At 37.6% G+C, this 19,356-nt stretch overlaps 1 protein-coding gene across 1 annotated transcript in view; it reads left to right on the top strand.

Annotated features, from left to right (window-relative positions):
* LOC130916148 (paired box protein Pax-6-like) overlaps positions 1–19,356 on the top strand; it is a 60,701-nt gene that overhangs the window by 28,681 nt on the left and 12,664 nt on the right. The window contains exons 6-8 of the mRNA XM_057836637.1: positions 2,318–2,476; positions 5,080–5,162; positions 14,614–14,764. Of these exons, the coding sequence (XP_057692620.1) occupies positions 2,318–2,476; positions 5,080–5,162; positions 14,614–14,764 (393 nt within the window). The remainder of the gene's footprint in view (positions 1–2,317; positions 2,477–5,079; positions 5,163–14,613; positions 14,765–19,356) is intronic.

The raw sequence follows: 19,356 nt of genomic DNA, 5'->3' as shown, positions 1-19,356 counted from the left end.
TCCTGAGAGGTATTAGTGTTTATTAGTAATGAAACGGTCATTCAATGCAAGCTCATGTTATGCAATGTGCAGTGCTTACTCTACCATGTTTTGATTGTGCGTCCTTGGCTGCAGGGGACGGGACTTGATAAGCATATGCTTCTCCCGTCAGCCGTCGTTGTCAGTTCTTTCTTTCTTCAGGTTAATCATATCACATCTTGTAACTGTCAATGATACAGATGATGATGACAATAAAATTGTCTTTGGTTAAAACATGAAAAAATATCAGAAATGTACAACTTGTGTTAATGTGATTTAATAAGTTACACATAAACATTTTTACTAACTGTATGAAACAGACATGTTGGAGCTTGTAGGGGCTCCTTTGCCAACAGGCCAAATTGCCGTGGGAGCAGGCTCGTAACTTGCCGCTCCTCCTCCATCCAGCAGCACTTTGGGATTACAAGAGTGGGATAAAGTCATCAGTCTATAGTATGTTTGTGCCGCTGTGTGTCAGGGAGAAAATACGTGGCGTCTGGTGCCATTTGTGTCTCTTTCTGCCTGACTGACTGTGACACTGAGCAATGGCTTTATTCTCTTCTGCATTCTCTGTCTGCTGGGAATAATGAATAATTAGCCTCAAACCACCAATGACATGGGCTCCACAGGGAGCTAGAGTCAAGCTCAAATTTTTTTTAGAAATTGCATGTTGGCGATCAAGTGAACTGCTCTTTATTTTTCACTTTCCTGCATAAAATATTAATTAAAAATACATGCATAGCTAAAAAAAAAAAAACACTTCCTGTATACCATACCATAATAGCTGACTTAATTGATGGTGGCTTTGCATGGATGCAAAACATTACTTGTCCTTCAATTTTTTTTTTGTCCTAATCACATCATTTATACATCAAAAAGTTCTAGACGCTAAGGGGCACAAAAGTTCTATTCAGTTTTCGCTAAAACGGTACGGTACAGTCTGGCCAAACTTTGCCAAACAATATACCAATTCGTTTATAGTGGGCAAATTCCTATTCATTTCCAATGGCCCAATTCGCCATTCATTTCAATAGCACAAAAACTTCCTTTGACTCCTATTGATATCCAACCCAAGTGACCTGATATCAACAGCGAGCAAAGGTGGGTAGAGTAGCCAAAAATTTTACTCAACTAAGCGTAGCGTTACTTCAAAACAATAATACTCAAGTAAAAGTAGTCATCCAAAAAATGTATTCATGTACAAGCAAAAAAGTATTTGGTGAAAAAAAGACTCAAGTAAAGAGTAGCATTCTGAGTAACTGCTTACGATGTTTGATTTTTTTTTTTTTTCAAAAATGGTATTTTTCTTTCTCAGCACAAAGTTACTTATATGAACTGTTCTTATTATACTTTGAAGCAGAAAAAGACTATAACCTGCCACATAACCAGATTAAGCCAAAGAAATACAAAAAAATCTTTGAATTCCGGCGAGAGAAAAAAAATACAGAATTGAAGCACCTTTCGTCCAAAGAGCATGAGTGCCCTCTTGTGGAGAGAACATCTTCCCTCTCATTAAACTAAAAGGATTATATCTCCGGTTTTCATGGTCAATCGGTGCCAAAAAAAACTGGGAGAGAGGGTAAAATCCGCACTTCATGTTGACTGCAGCACTCTATGTCAAATACTTAATTTTTTGCTTTTGCTTCAAAGATGCCACGTGATTGAACGGGCCGGCGTGGCCATAGAACGGCAAGCTTGATTCTGATTGGTAGAATAGAATCATGTGATTATTGTTGTGACGACTCATTGGTGAAACTGGTAGCGCCACTGTTGGTGTATCTGGCAAAAAAAAATCTAATATATAGAATAAAGAGGAAAAATGTTCTGACTAGTGTAGCCCAAAGTAGCGGATTTACAAATCTAATCAAGTAAAAGTAAAAAAAATGGCTTTGTAAAACTACTCTTAGAAGTACATTTTTCTCAAAAAGGGACTCAAGTATCTGTAACGGAGTAAATGTAACGCATTACTACCCACCTCCGACAGGACGTGACCTGATATAAACAGGAAGTGACCCCGAAACAAGCAAGTGACTTGGGAGTTTTCCTCCCAAGGCAAAGCTACCATTGCAATTTCTCCAGAAACTCAGAAATGTTTCCCTATCGAACCTAAGACCACTAGAAAGAATTGGAATAGAACTAATGATTCAATTGTGGAAAAGATACGAAAGCGTGAGAATATGGGTACAAATCAAAGAGGTGGAAATTCAAATAATTACCGGCAAAGACGTATCTATATTTTTCATAGTAGGCGGAGCGATGCTTGAAGGAAGTTTAAAACAACTGATATTCTTGCTTTCAGAAAATATGTGTTTGCAAGCAGAAGGAGCGGAAAAAAACGTATCAGCTAGTTCAAACAATGAAGATTCGGAGGAGACTCAAATGAGGCTTCAGCTGAAGAGGAAACTGCAGAGAAACAGAACATCATTCACACAAGACCAAATAGAAGCGCTTGAAAAAGGTGGGCATCCATTATGCTGTAATTCTGACTCTACTTCTTTTAATGCATTTATCGAGTAATGCTCTGTATTAAACGTTGATACATTGCATTTTTTTTTACTCTATTGTTACTGTACTATAACACAAAGAACGTGTGTGATCATGTACTCGTGATTCCAGAATTGTCAGAGCTCAATAGAGGTTTTTCACCGTCACGTGAGTGATGGCATATTTCCGCTCAGATGACAACTGTCGGCCATTTTGGAATGCACACGGCGTTTTTTCCCCATAATTATATGTCACAGAAAAAATGAAAATTGGTGACATTTCAGATAAAATACAACGATTACCAGGCATAAATCGTGAGAGGTATATTAATTAACAAGATTACACAGATTGGGCAAAAGGATCCATATTTGTTGCCAAAAATCATCAATTAAGGACGTTATGTCAGCTTTTGAGCTGCCACATTTAGATTACCCGGATCTAGCCTGATCATAGACTTCATAATGTATTGACGGAACACGGGACGCAGTGCTGAGTCATAGGGGACCTATCTCCGTCAGAGCTGACCGAGGGGAAACAAAGACAAAAAGCTTTTTCCATTGAAAATTATTGTGAATAAATGCTTAAATCCCTGAATTCTTTATAGTTATGAATGTAAAACGGTCTCGATTCTTGGTTAAAAGCAAAAAAAAAAAAAAAAAAACGTACCACTAGCATTTATTTTACGTGAATATTGCGAACTAGTAGATTAGTCAGTAAGGAAATTAGCGGCCGCCATATGTAAACAAAGAGCTTTTTCCGTTGAAAATTCTTGTGAATAAATGCTTAAACCCCTGAATTCTTTATAGATATGGAGTTAAAACAGTCTTTAACCTTAGTTTAAAGCAAAAAAAATAAATGTGCCGGTAGCATTTATTTTATGTAAATATTGCGAACTATGAGGCTCGTCAGTAAGGAAATTAGCGGCCCCCATATTTAAAAAAAGAGCTTTTTCCGTTGAAAATTCTTGTGAATAATGCTTAAATCCCTGAATTCTTTATAGATATGGACGTAAAACAGTCTCGAGTCTTGGCTAAAAGCATAAAAACGCGCAGGTAGCATTTATTTTACGTAAATATTGCGAACTATGAGGCTAGTCAGTAAGGAAATTAGCGGCCACCGTATGTCAACAAAGAGCTTTTTCCATTGAAAGTTCTTGTGAATAATGCTTAAATCCCTGAATTCTTTACAGATATGGACATAAAACGGTCTCGATTCTTGGTTAAAAGCAAAAAAAAAAAACCAACATGCAGGTTGCATTTATTATACGTAACTATTGTGAACTATAAGATTAGTCAGTGAGGAAATTAGCGGCCCCCATATGTAAACAAAGAGCTTTCTCCGTTGAAAATTCTTGTGAATAAATGTTTAAATCCCTGAGTTCTTTATAGATATGGACGTGAAACAGTCTTGATTCTTGGTTAAAAGTAAAAAAAAAACGTGCTGTGAGTAGTTATTTTACGTAAATATTGCGAAGTATAATGCCAATGCTGAGCGGCTAATTTCTCCCATTGATCGCGAATCAAAAAATATTGCATACGAAAAATATAATGATTACCTTAAATCCTCGAACAAATCACCTCTGAGACAATCCTTCCTGTTTGCATGCGGTACAACTTTCGTACTTTTTCAACCTAAATCCGGCGTTGGATCCCTGCATGTGTTAAGTAACTGCAACTGACTGCGAATAACTGAAGCGGACTGTAGGACAGCCCCCTACTCGAAGGTGTTGCGCAGTGACTGTCGGATGTAACCCGTCAATACAATTATAAAGTCTATGGCCAAATAAACACTAGGAGTACTTACACCCACCAGACTTTGAAAGCCTATAAAAGCCATCCAATCATCCTTATGGAAAAAAAAAAGGTCGGTTGTCGGTTTGATGATCAGGTAGCATAGAATAGGATGTCAACATATCCACACTGCCAGGTTATTTACCTAATACTGGGTTTCCCACCTCACATTGGTGAATTGTGTATGCTCCACCTCGCCTAATCACGTCTCCTATATCAGAACGGGCTGATTTGGGTTAGAATATTCCGAATGGGTTGTGTACATGAAGCATTTTTTGACCAATCACGGCTATGTTTAGGCCTAGAACATACAGGGGGCCTTGTGTCTTTAAACTCAACACAGGCAATTATAAAAGTGCGTTCTGGAGAATACATTTCAGCTCCATTAGAAAGTGTTAAGGTGAAATAATGCTAATGTTTATAATAAATATGGACAAAGCGATGTTTTGTTGACACGGAAGTCTCTACGGCTTCTTTTTATATTTCCGGTATACTTAGCCAATTTGCGCATGTCAAAATAATTTCAAGTCCTAATCAAATCAATATTCTTAGTGTCCATGAAAACAGTGCATCCAATCATAATTTTAACTCTGATCAGATATTTTGTCCATGGAAACAAAGCCATTCTGTTTTAGCATAAACAACAATACCAATTTGGTTGATTAGGTTTCATAAACTGATATAATCATTAATACAGAAACACCAAGAAGGATTTTGGGAATTATCAGTCCTGTTAATTAGGGGAAGGTGTGGCAATAAACTGATGTTGTATTTTTAAATACTGCAGAATTTGAAAGAACTCACTATCCAGATGTGTTTGCCCGAGAACGTCTTGCCAACAAAATAGACCTACCTGAAGCACGGATACAGGTATGCCTTTTGATTCCTAGTTGGTGCTCATTTTGTAAATATCAGTGTAACTTTACAGTATAAGCCTGTGCTGTTTAATTCTATTAATGGCAAGGCTCCTTCTTACTTATCGGAAAATTTAACCCTCCGTAACTCTGGCAGGACTCTTCGTTGTACCGGCCAACTTCTTATACAAGTTCCGAGGTCCAAACTTAAACAGTAGGGAGACCGATCTTTTGCGGTTGCTGCCCCCAGGTTGTGGAATAGTCTTCCCCCTGAAATCCGCACCACTACGAATTTAGGCCTTTTTAAATCTCTATTAACCCTTTCACATCGAACGTCTCGGCAGCGACCCGTTTACGCATATCGTCTTTGAAGCTTCGTCACGCTGTAATTACGTCACCCGCATGCCGCTGGTTGGTCTCGTTTGAAAGTGCGGAAGTTGATGTCCACACCAGTTTTTATTTTAAGTCCATCAGCCAAGAAAAACAGGAGATAATGTCATTTGAGTTTTATAGTTTTATTGCACTCATAAATATGCATTAGAACGCTGCGTGGACCATGTATCCATCTCCATATTTCCATCATTTCTTGTCCTTTTTCAAAACCGAAAGCAGCACAAAATACTACATATCCCAAGAGCAGTTGTGATGTCAAGAAGGACGAACCGAATGTGATCATTTTTAATAAATTTCCGAGCGAGGCGCCTACTATTGAAAGGGAGGCATGCGAAGCAAGCAACGGCCGGCCGGTTGGTTTGAGCGAGCGACTTTGAGACGTGCAGAATGAATCTAAAACTACATTTAGCGCAAGCTAATGCATTATTTCATTAACTCAAGGAAGATGAGCCGTATTTGTTGTTGTTTTCTTGGGGTGAGTCGGCATCTCGGCGAGTAGAAGTGACAGCAGCGCGCAAAGCCGCAAACGGCGAGAGTAGGCTGTGTGCCGCTGTGTGTGACGCAGCTTCGTGACCTGTTCAAGAAGAAGCTTTATTGAGTGCGAAAACATTAAAAAAAAAAAAAAATTATTGTGTCGCATGCCTGAAAATTTTGAATTGAACTGAACTACTTGTCAATATTTCTTAAAATACTTTTTTCCAAAGTTATATATATTTTTTCTGCACTCCAATCTTTTCAATTTTTATGTAGATGTGTGTTTGAGAAGCTTGATTGCATGTACGTATATCCTTTTGATAAGGTGATGTGTACAACACCAAACTTCACAAAGAGATCTCCTCCAAACCCTTTTTGTGTTAGATGATATATATATATTTTTTTCTCTCACTATTTTTGCACAGTATATAACCTGTTTTGACCATAGTATGTGTAAAGGCCAAAAACGCCTATGACCATACCTGCTGTTTGTGTTGAACTGTCAAACATAAAACTATTCAATCTTATTTTTTTCTATTGAATGTTTATCGTAACAAGTTGAATAAATATTATCAAGCTTCAAAACCGTTGGTCGAGCATGTTTAGTTGTCAATGGCACATCAACATTACAAATTTTGAAAAAAGATTTCGGGATTTTTTTTTTGTCTTTTTGGGTCCAAAATGTGGATTATAATTGGTCAGTGGAGAAAACAACAGTTTAGACATGAAGTTCAAGGTGTCCTGAAAAAAGGGACCCAACTTGGCCATTGTAAACAATTTTTTCTTTGAAATATAAAGGCAACATCAAATGCATGCAAACTCGGCCAAAATAGGCTTAGGTGTTAAAGGGTTAAAGACACACCTTTTTAGACTCGCCTTTCCCCCAGATTAATGAAGCCGGGTTTTATTTCTTAAGGGTTTTTTTAAAAAGTTTTTGGATTTCTAGGGTTTACTGAACGTAACATACTTATACAGTATCTGCTCTGCCATTGGCTATTGCCTAGAATTCCTGGCATCCAATTGGCTAAGAAGGACCTCTACTGAATGTGTATGTGATAGGGCTGTCAAAATTATTGTGTTAACGGGTGGTAAATAATTTTGTTAATTAATCACGTTTAAATACTCAATTAACGCACATGCCCCGCTCAAACACATTAAATTGACAGCACAGTGCAATGTCCAAGTGTCCATGTGAAATGTTTTTGGAGTTTTGTCGCCCTTTGCTGGCGCTTGGGTGCGACTGCTTTTATGGGCTTAAGCACCCATGAGCATTGTGTAATTATTGACATCAACAATGGCGGGCTACTAGTTTATTTTTTTATTGAAAATTTTACGAATTTTATTAAAACGAAAACATTAAGAGGGGTTTTAAGATAGAATTTCTATAACTTGTACTAACATTTATCTTTTAAGAACTACAAGTCTTTCTATCCATGGATTGCTTTAACAGAATGTTAATAATGTTAATGCCATCTTGTTGATTTATTGTTGTGACAAACAAATACAGTACTTATGTACCGTATGTTGAATGTATATATCCATCTTGTGTCTTATCTTTCCATTCCAACAATAATTAAAAAATATGGCATATTTTATAGATGGTTTAGATTGCGATTATTATGATTAATTACGATTAATTAATTTTTAAGCTGTAATTAACTCGATTAAAAATGTTAATCGTTTGACAGCCCTCGTATGTGAGTATCCCAGCATACTCTTCATTCGTCCCTCGTGTTCCGACAGCTTTACCTCATGAGTGTAACTTTTATTCTTTACATTGTGCACAAATGTTTTTATGCTTATTGTGCAATATTCTAATTGTAACATGTATTTGTTACATGTTTTGATGCATTTTTATGCATTATAAAAGATTAATGTCTGAATTTTGGGGGGCTTGGAACGGATTAGCGCATTTACATGAAACACACATCTCTACTTACTGAATTTTCAAGTTAAGAAGCTACTTCCAGAATCAATTAATTTCATAAATAGAGGTACCACTGTAACACCTTCATGCTGGTAAATTTACGACTTTTTATCTTATTATTATGCTAAAAGCACTTTTGTGTTCACAAAGACCTTACGTTGCCCAATAGGTAAAGCCAGACAAACCAAACAAATTCCGATTCACTTAACGTAAAAATAAGCACCAAAATGACTTTACTCTAGCAAAATTACGATTTTTCCTCTTGTAATCATATGATTTTAATCTTGTAATATTACAATGTATGACATAATTCTTGTAATATTACGACTTTTCACTAGAGTTCGTCGTTATAATATTGTGACTTTAATCTCTTAATATTTTTGATTATTTTCGTAGTCTTATTTTTATGTTGTTTTGTTTGGACTTTTGTTGACTGAATGTTGTCTGCGACATGAAAATTCATCGCGTGGCGATCCGGTCAAACTGGTGACATTGCGTCACACCAGATGTATGTCGCTCATCGCGTGGTTGCCTGTCGCCCTTCCCCTCGCGACTTCACTTACTTTGTGAAAAACCGCGTGATGAGAAAAAAGCGCGGCCAGTTTGAACGCAGCGTGATATATACACATTTGTTTCCTTTGAAGCGTGAGGCAGGAATTTGGTAAAGACAGTCATGTGTGTTTGCCCATTGCCTGTGGACATGCCATGGATTGCCCGTGGAAGACCTCATGAAATTGGTGCTGATGCAAATAAATATACAGTATGATGGGTGTTTAGTTATCTATTCGATTAGTAGTCGGTGCAACCTCAAAGAATGGATTTAGATTAAGCAGATTTCATTGCCCAGATTCATGTGATCTAGCTGGTAGATCTGCTATACTTCATCATACCAACCTTCCACTGAGCAAACATGTCAGCATAGACTTCATAATGTATTGATAGGACACGGGGCCATTAAATGGGGGGACTGCATTGTTGGTGAGGCCGTCAAAGCTGATCGAGTGGAATCCCAGACAAAGAGCTTTTTCCGGTGAAAATTCTTGTGAATAAATGCTTAAATCCCTGAATTCTTTATAGATATGGATGTAAAACAGCCTCGATTCTTGGTTAAAAGAAAAAAAAAAACAACTTACACTAAATTTTATTTTAAGTAAATATGTCGAAGTACAATGCTAGTCTGTTAGTAAATGTAGCTAGCGGCCGCCTTATGGAAACATAGCTATTCCGGTGAAAATTATTGTGAATAAATGCTTAAATCCCCAAATTCTTTATAAATATGGACGTACAACAGTCTTGATTCTTGGTTAAAAGCAAAAAAAACAAAAAAAAAACAAACAAACACAATGCAATTAACATTTATTTTACATAAATATTTCAAAGTACAATGCTAGTCTGTTACTCAATGAGGTGGCCGTTATATATAAACAGAGCTTTTCCGTTGAAAATTCTTGTGAATAAATGCTTAAATCCCTGAATTCTTTATACTGTAGATATGGACGTAAAACAGTCTTGATTCTTTGTTAAAAGTACAAAAAAAAGCATGCAGGTAGCATTTATTTTACGTAAATATTGCGAACTATGAGGCTAGTCTGTAAGGAAATTAGCAGCCGCCATATGTAAACAAAGAGCTTTTTATGTTGAAAATTCTAGTGAATAAATGCTTAGATCCCTAAATTCTTTATAGATATGGACGTAAAACAGTCTCGATTCTTGGTTTAAAAGCCAAAAAAAAAACAAAAAAAAAAACGGGCAGTTTGCATTTACTTTACGTAAATATGTCGAAGAATGATGCTAGTCCGTAGCGGTTAATTTCTCCCATTAATTTTTTTCATAACGTTTCGAAATGCATGCATGGTACAAAAAATATAATAATTACCTTAAATCCTCGAACAAACCACTCCTGAGACAATTCGTCCTGTTTGTATGCGGTACAGCTTTTGAACTTTTTCAATCCTAAATCAGGCGTTGGATCACTGCACGTGTTGACTCTGCAACTGATTGCGAATAACTGAAGCGGACTGTAGGGCGGCCCCCTACTTAAAGGCGTTGCGCAGTGAAGGTGGAATCTGACCCGTCAATCATTCTGAAGTCTATGATCTCAGTTTCTCCCACTGTCAGGTGGAGGACAAACTGCACCAGGAAACAAACTGGTGTTAAAGGAAATAGAATAATGCTAGCTAATTGGTAAGAATGTAATGGTGTTTGTATTTGTCCCATACCATCATGGGCATCACGGTTTGGTGCACGTGGTCAGACGGCAAATACGTTTGAGTAAAAATTTTTTAAAATCCATTTCAAAGTTAGTCCTCCTGCAATCCAGGGGGCAGTAGAGGAAGTAAGCCTAAACATGCTACTGACTTCACGGGATAAAGAAGACAAACCAAAACAGATGAAAAAGTTTTCATTAATCCCTTCTTGGAAAGTTATGGTGAATATACAAAGTAGGAACCATCAAACCTAGTATTACTAACACTTTTTGAAATGTATTTATTTTATGTTTTCAAATTGGCAAATGTTTTTTTTCTTCTGACCGAGATTGGTAGTTAATTGAAACACTGAGTGAGTGTTAATTTTTGCACTATTTCAAGAGATACTTTTTCAGTTACGGAAAGATTTGCCTTTTTTATTTGATTTTAGTCAGTATAAAAGCACCATATTTTCCTCACTCTAAAGGCGCACCAAAAAGCCTTCAATTTTCTCAAACGCCTTCAGTGCGCCTTATAATCCAATGCGCTTTATATATGGATCAATATTGGTTCATCATCGCATGAAATTTCCTTTAGCGCAGCTCAATCTAGTGATATGCATAACGCAACCCCAACCCCCATTACTACTACTACTACTATGCCTTATAATGCGGTGGACCCTACAGGTATATGTGAAAAACGTTTTAAAATAGGCCATTCATTTAAGGTGCACATTATGGTGCAGAAAATACAGTACACTTCAAGTGTAAGTGCAATTAACTGTGTGTAAGCCAACATTAAAAATGGTAGTATTTTTACAAAATTATAATTTATTTTTATAAAAAAAAATGGTACCAAGGTTGGCAGCTGCCGAGTACTACCTGACTTTAACTGTTACCTCAGTCGATCGCTACAAAAAAGGATGTATTTTCTGTTTTTATTGTTCTAACATTCTTTAATAATGCGCAAAAATAAAATTCTTAAGTTTTATTCTTTTATTTATTTTGCACTTTAATAAAATCTGCTTTTTAGATTTAGCCAATAGAACAGACTCTAATTTTCAAATTCTATGATTTAAAAAAAAAAAGCCTTTTTCCGAATCCGTATATCCAATATGAGAAATATGAATGCTCAAAAACACCTGTATGGAACATTTGTCTTTTGCAATGACAGATGTAAAATTTGATTGATTTAGAAAGAAATCCCTATTATTACTGTGTCTATGTAGCAAGAGCAACAGTCAGGATTCAGAATACTCTGACCAGATTACCGAACAATGGAATTATAAACACACAAAAACTGAAATCTGATGCACTGCTGGCCAAAAGTATTGGCAATTCTGTTGGATAATGCTCAATTTCTCTCAGGAAAATGATTGGTAGTAATATCTTCATTTATTTTGCTTGCAATGAAAAAACACAAAAGAGAATGAAAAACAAAATAAAAATAAAAATAATATATATTATATATATTTATTATATATTATATATATATATGTGTGTGTGTATATATATACAGTATGTATGTATATATATATATATATATATATATATATATATATATATATATATATATATATACTGACTGGCCACTTAATTAGGTACACCTGTCCAACTGCTCGTTAACAATTAATTTCTAATCAGCCAATCACATGGCGGCACCTCAGTGCGTTTAGGCATGTAAACATGGTTTAATACAATCTCCTGCAGTTAAAACGGAGCATCAGAATGGGTAAGAAAGTTGATTTGAGTGACTTTGAACGTGGCACGGTTGTTGGTGCCAGAAGGGCTGGTCTGAGTATTTCAGAAAGTGCTGGTCTACTGGGATTTTCACGCACAACCATCTCTAGGGTTTACAGAGAATGGTCCGAAAAGAAAAAATATCCAGTGAGCGGCAGTTCTGTGGGGGGAAATGCCTTGTTGATGCCAGAGGTCAGAGGAGAATGGACAGACTGGTTCGAGCTGATAGAAAGGTAACAGTGACTCAAATAAACACCCGTTACAACCAAGGTAGGCAGAAGAGCATCTCTGAATGCACAGTACGTCGAATTTTGAGATGGGCTACAGCAGCAGAAGACCACGCCGGGTGCCACTCCATTCAGCTGAGAACAGGAAACTGAGGTTACAATTTGCACAAGCTCATCGAAATTGGACAATAGAAGATTGGAAAAACTTTGCCTGGTCTGATGAGTCTCGATTTCTGCTGCGACATTCGGATGGTAGGGTCAGAATTTGGCGTCAACAACATGAAACCATGGATCCATCCTGCCTTGTATCAACGGTTCAGGCTGGTGGTGGTGGTGTAATGGTGTGGGGAATATTTTCTTGGCACTCTTTGGGCCCCTTGGTACCAATTGAACATCGTTGGAACGCCACAGCCTACCTAAGTATTGTTGCTGACCATGTCCATCCCTTTATGACCACAATGTACCCAGGTTCTGATGGCTACTATATATATATATATATATATACTATATATATATGTGTGTGTGTGTATATATTATAATTACTCTTTGGCCAACTGCTTCAGGTCTCTGAGATTTGAAGGATGCCATTTTCACATTACTCCAAAGGTGTTCAATGGGATTCAGGTCTGGACTCATTCTCATTGCTGGCCACTTTAGAAGTCTCCAGTGCTTTCTCTCAAACCATTTTCTAGTGCTTTTTGAAGTGTGTTTTGGGTCATTGTCCTGCTGGAAGACCCATGACCTGTGAGGGAGACCCAGGTTTCTCACACTGGGCCCTACATTATGCTGCAAAATTTGTTGGTAGTCTTCAGACTTCATGATGCCATGCACACGGTCAAGCAGTCCAGTGCCAGAGGCACCAAAGCAACCCCAAAACATCAGGGAACCTCCGCCATGTTTGACTGTGGGGACCGTGTTCTTTTCTTTAAGGGCCTCGTTTTTTCCCTGTAAACTCTATCTTGTTGCCTTTTCCCGGATTTTTTGGGAAGATTTTTGGCTTTCTCAGGTAAGTTTTGGCAAACTCCATCCTGGCTTTTTTATGCCTCTGGGTCAGAAGTGGGGTCTTCCTGGGTATCCTACCATAGAGGCCTTTTTCATTCAGACGCCGACGGATAGTACGGGTTGACACTGTTGTACCCTCGGACTGCTAGACAGCTTGAACTTTTTTGGATGTTAGTCAATGTTCTTTATCTACCATTCACACAATCTTTCATTGAAAGCTCTCAACAATTTTTCTTTTCCGTCCACATCTAGGGAGGTTAGCCACAGTGCCATGGACTTTACACTTATTGATGACACTGCGCACGGTAGACACAGGAACATTCAGGTCTTTGGAGATGGCCTTGAGATTGCCCATGCTTCCTCACAATTTTGCTTCTTAAGTCCTCAGACTGTTCTTTGGTCTGCTTTCTTTTCTCCATGCTCAATGTGGTACACACAAGGACACAGGACAGAGGTTGAGTCAACTTTAATCCATTTTAACTGGCTGTAAGTTTGGTTTAGTTATTGCCACCACTTGTTATGTGCCACAGGTAAGTAACAGGAACTGTTAATTACACAAATTAGGTAAGAATCAGATGCTTTAAATTACACAAATTAGAGAAGCATCACATTATTTTTCAAAGGGTGCCAACACTTTTGTCCAGCCCATTTTTGGACTTTTTTGTATAAAATGATAATGATTTAATTTTTTTTCCCCATTCTCTTTTGTGTTTTTTCATTGCAAGCAAAATAAATGAAGATATTATTACAAAAGCATTTGTAATTGCAATCATTTTATTGGGATAAATTGCGTATTATCTGACAGAATTGCAGGGCTGCCAATGCTTTTGGCCAGCACTGTAGGATAAAAGCATTGAGTAGAACCTGGGCAGTCAAGACAGAGTCACGCTACGAAAGCAAGGTAATAGACTGTTGGGTACAAATCAATACAATTTCATCCAAATTGTAAAACACCCACAGTGCTTCTGATAGTGTTCTAGCCAGCAGAAAAGGCTTCGAAGACCCCAAAACTACGTCACTTGTTGGCATAATTGTCATATTTGGGTGCAACAAAGGCTTTCTTTTTTTTTTTTTTTTTTTTTATATATGTGCAGTATTTGGTCACTTCACATGTTTTTTAGGTATTTTTTTAGTTAATGCTAGGCATTGCAGCCTTTGTCTCCATCCGAAGATGGACCGCGATCCACATTGCTTTTAAATTCTGGTGCACATTTGGTGAGGTGTGCTTGCACAGCAGTCGTATCAGTTTTGCCGCGCAGTACTGGAGCGCAATTGTTTCCGCAATGAAAAAAACAAAAAGTAATTTATTTCGCTGATCATTGTCTACTACATGATGTCATTTGACAGTTTACGGGTTTATATACATGATTTGACAAAATAAACTCACATGTCCAAATATGTTTTGAAGTACCAACAGTGTACTTTCTTGTCACCACTGTGGGTTTATCAAACAAACAATGAAATAATTGTTATCCAAGCATTGGAATAAGCAAGGTTTTCTATTTTATGAAATTTATAGGTTTGGTTTTCCAACAGAAGAGCAAAGTGGAGAAGAGAAGAAAAGTTGAGAAATCAACGCCGTCAGGTGTCCAACTCCTCCAACCATGTTCCCATTAGCAGCAGTTTTAACAGCAGTGTTTACCAATCTCTACCCCAACCTACTACACCAGGTACTAACAAAAACAATTATTATTTAGTTACTTTCTGATCGTCTGTCATTTTACCGCCTATTCCTGTTATCTTTTATTGTAACTAGGGCTGTCAAATTTATTGCGTTAACGGGCGATAATTAATTTTTAAAATTAATCACGTCAAAATAGTTAACGCAATTAACGCATGAGCGGCACGACCCACTCACGTATTGCTGCAAACAGCCTACAATGGCGCCGTTTTACTTATATACAGAGCTAAGAGGCAGCATCAAGGGAGTGGAGTAGATACAAGCATTCATTGGAACCATGCTTTTAACTGGCAAAAGCTTTAACATCTCTCCCACAACAACTATAAAAATTGTGGGAGGCGATGTGGGGAACAATGACAGGAGTTTTTCTTAACACCCTGTATTGTACCCAACGCAGAGAAGATATAGCATTTGCAGCCACCACACACAGCCATGGTTGCACCACTTCCCATGATGCATTTGGGCAGAACAGTTAAGTCGCTACAGTATCATTTACTGAAAGCTCAACAAATACACTAGATGGCAATATTTAGTCACAATATACAAATGCACATTTTTCCTTTAAGAATTACAAGTCTTTCTATCCGTGGATCCCTTTCACAGAAAGAATGTTAATAATGTTAATGCCATCTTGTGGATTTATTGTTATAACAAACAAATACAGTACTTATGTACAGTATGTTGAATGTATATATCTGTCCTGTTTTATCTTTCCATTCCAACAATAATTTAAAGAAAAATATCGCATATTTTAGAGATGGTTTGAATTGTGATTAATTACGATTAATTAATATTTAAGCTGTGATTAACTCGATTAAAAATTTTATTCGTTTGACAGCCCTAATTGTAACCCATTCTGGGTGCTACATTTTCCAGTTTTTTTAAAGGAGCAATACTGTATGTAAGTATGGTGGCCAAAAATGGTACTGCAACCGGGATCAAAATATTCAAGCACACAGCATCCCTTTCCCCTTTGGGCTGCCAGATAAGTTCTATGCATTCAAGAATCAAATTGCGTTATTATACTAATGTTGCATTTCAATCAGAAACTAGAAGGTTTCTGGAGAAACTGTGTGGGTAGCGTGTAGTACAAGTAAACGCAAGTACACATTATAATGGTACTAGTACAAATACTTGAAGTACTAGTACCAGTAGTAGTGTTTATCCATGATTTACCAATAATACCCAATTCATTCGAATATGCTTGATGTAACACGAGATTGAGGGATCAAGTTCTATGCCAAGTACAGATCCAGACCAGTACCTTGCGATGCGAGGAAGTGTTTTATACTGGTGTCGGTAAATGTAAAGACACTTGCACGCAGATCCATTTGAAAGACTATGTGCTACTATGGCCATGAACATACTGTTGCCATTCGCCGCCAATGTTATGATTATTTCTGTTTTTTTTGGGTGTGGTTGTTTTGTACTGTGTGTCAGGCAAAATGCAGAGTCCAAACACTATGCTAAAACCAAGAAGCACGAATGCAAATTGCCACAACACAAATGCCAATTGCAAGCATTTTTCAAAAGAAAAAAATGTACGAATGCAAATGGTTCACAACACAACTGCAAAAAGCCACAGCACGAATGCAAAAGGATGACCCCAAAGTAGATGTGAGGACTACAACTCCTGCCCTGCTGCTGCTACTGTAGAGATAGTCACAAAGCAATGTATACCAAAGTGAATTTGTGAGCGAATTTCTGCAACTTACGTTTTCAATCTCTGCACATGTGGGGATGTGACGTGATGGCTTGTGGTTACGTGGCAGCTAGAGTTGTCGTGCTCACGTCAACTTCCGTGAAATTTAGGGCACTTTCACACTAGCACTGTTTGGTCTGTTTTTAACAGACCAGAGTTCTTTTTCCCAGATAGTTCGCTAATGTGAATGCGCAACCGATCTCTCGTTCAGACCAAACAACCAAACTTCGGTCTGCTCAAAAGGCGTGAGTCTCGGTCAGCTTAATGCACACCCTGTGTCTCTTGTGAATACAACCAGAGCAAGGTGTGCTTTGCTACTTTATTTGCAGCGTGTCACCATGGAGCTGTGATACTTTAGGCTTTGAAGGTACGCGCAGGGCATCATTAGAAGCGGAAGTGGCAAAATGATCAACGATTAGCCATGGCCAAATGTTGTTGTGCTGTGCTAAGCGGTTGCATTTGATACACAGAATCGGGTTCTAATGTGGCGATTGTGTTTTGCATGCTGCTGCTGAATGTACCATGTGAAAATGACTGGCCGAGATAGGTGCAGCCTCTTGGAGCGGCCGTTTTGTGCGTCTCGCGCTCCTGGAAGTGGCGACAATTTGATAGTCCAAAAAGTGCTGAAAGTGGGAGCGATGTCACACCTGTGTGACTTGGGGTCCCTTTCGTGGTTTAATTTTCCCTTTGCATTTTTTTTATACTCAGCATTGAGTCTGGAGGGAGCAACTCCGCCGATGGCCAAGTAGTGCCTAGCAATGCTATGCTACATTACTGTTTTTTTTTTTGTTTTTTTTGCAGGCTTACATGCATACAAACTCCTGCTTCACAAAACAGTCAGTTGGCAAAAAAAATTACACATACAGATGCACGGTTATGTTATCATTGCAAAATAAAAGACAGGAATAAAAGAAAAAACTATACAGTTCAACATGTAAAAATAGTCACAGCATCACGCTGTGATGCTCCACGCTCCCTCCCCTCCTACGAGGGAGGTATTTCTTCTTCTATTTGTCCAATCAATGAGTGCACCTTTCATCCAAATGATGCGACTCGGAAAGTTCGGTTGGCACAGTGTGAATACTAAACTTTTTCAACAACTCATTTGCAAGTGTTGCTGCAAGGTAGCTTTCCAACCTGACCCTGGTCCTCTTGGTCTAGTGTGAAAGCACCCTTAGTATACTTCTGGGTCGTCCTTTTGCATTTGTGCTTTGGCTTCTTCTATCTCTTTTTTATTTTTATTTTTTCTTTTAAATTAATAATGATGAATTTCACAAATCGAAAGGCAATTTGGTATAACATTCAAAAAACACACAGATGTAAAGGCATAAGGCACAATGAGACAACATCACAGAATAAAGAACAATTATACGTAATAAATACACAAAAAAATAATAAAGAAGAAAGAGAATATAATACATGTACTTTCCGGTTTGCGATGTATGCAGCTTATGCGATTTCGACTTTACAACGCAGGAGTCTCGTCCGCCATCTTATCTCGTTTTTTTTTTTTTTTTTGGTCGCATAAACACTATCTTATTGTAACTCACAGTATCTTATTTTTTAGTTTACTTCATTAACATAAGGTGTTCTATCCTCACTAAAAGTGAAGTTGTTCAGCTTTACAGACAGCAAGCAAGGCAATTGTGCTTTTTGTAGCTTTTTAGTTCCTTCACTTTTCACAATTTGTAAAACTGTAACACACATATATACACTTATGTTCAAACCAACACACATTTTAACAATAAAAAACTTGACACAAAACAATTGACCCCCTTTCAGACTTATAACACGGGATATTACCATGTAATGACGCGAGTAAATCCCTCGTCATTGCTTTCACACGTGGGGAGATATCCTGAGAATAATGTGAGTTGGACTAACACGATTTTATAACCCGGACATTACGTCATTTTTGGTCGGCATCAGCAACAAAAGAAACCACACATTTCCAAAGCTGGACGATGGACTCTCTTCCTCGACGCTACGATCCAGTAGCAATTTAATTTTGTTATATTTTCAGTTTAGTTTAGCTATTTCCAGTTTGCCATGTTGATAATTGTGATGTTTTCTTTCCGCTTTTCGTCTTACTGCAAAGAAAGAGGAAATGACGACATCAGCCATCGTGCTGTGACCTGGGAATTTAACGTCTGGTTTCACAGATACCGGAAACTCCCAGCCATTTTACTAAGACGCAACTCAGTAAATGTCCGCACCATCACTGTGTCAGTTGACCCGGGAAATTGCTTTCACAAATCAGGCCTACACGTTTAAATCCCGGATTCTGAATAGTGTTAAATGTGTGTGGAAGGGAGTTTGGTGTTTAAATGTCCGTCTAGTCTAATCAATTTGTAAATTTAGTAGATTAAATTAGCCTAATTTGCCAAACAACAGTCTGCTTCCTTAAATGCTACGAATGCTAACGTTTTTACAATTCTCATAGCAAATCGTTCATACGTAACTCCACAAACTGTAGCTATACACATAATTACAAATTACAATTTACGGCCTGGTGTGGGCCAATCCAGAGTGCAGCTATCCTTTATCCATGTCAGACATCTGAGTTTGCTTCTCAATCAATCAAACAGTCCAGCCAGACCCAACTCTGCCACCAGAGGGCAGTATATTCTCCATCATTAAACAAAATACAATACTTTTGGACTTTTTGGATAGTTATTTTGACATTTATTTAAAGAAATTCGGTCGCCAGTGAAGGAACGGAGCGAGCTCGTTCATTAGCCGGGTCTACCTGTATAATAAAAATAAATTATATAAAAACAAAAATAAAAATACATATGTATATACTTTATATATCCCTATAATAGAAGTCTAGCAGTCATTAAAGACACCATAATCAGTATCTTCTTGCGGTCGTATTG

Source organism: Corythoichthys intestinalis, chromosome 5 (assembly GCF_030265065.1).
Source record: "Corythoichthys intestinalis isolate RoL2023-P3 chromosome 5, ASM3026506v1, whole genome shotgun sequence".
NCBI lineage: Eukaryota > Metazoa > Chordata > Actinopteri > Syngnathiformes > Syngnathidae > Corythoichthys > Corythoichthys intestinalis.
This window is presented reverse-complemented; position numbering and strand designations above follow the sequence as displayed.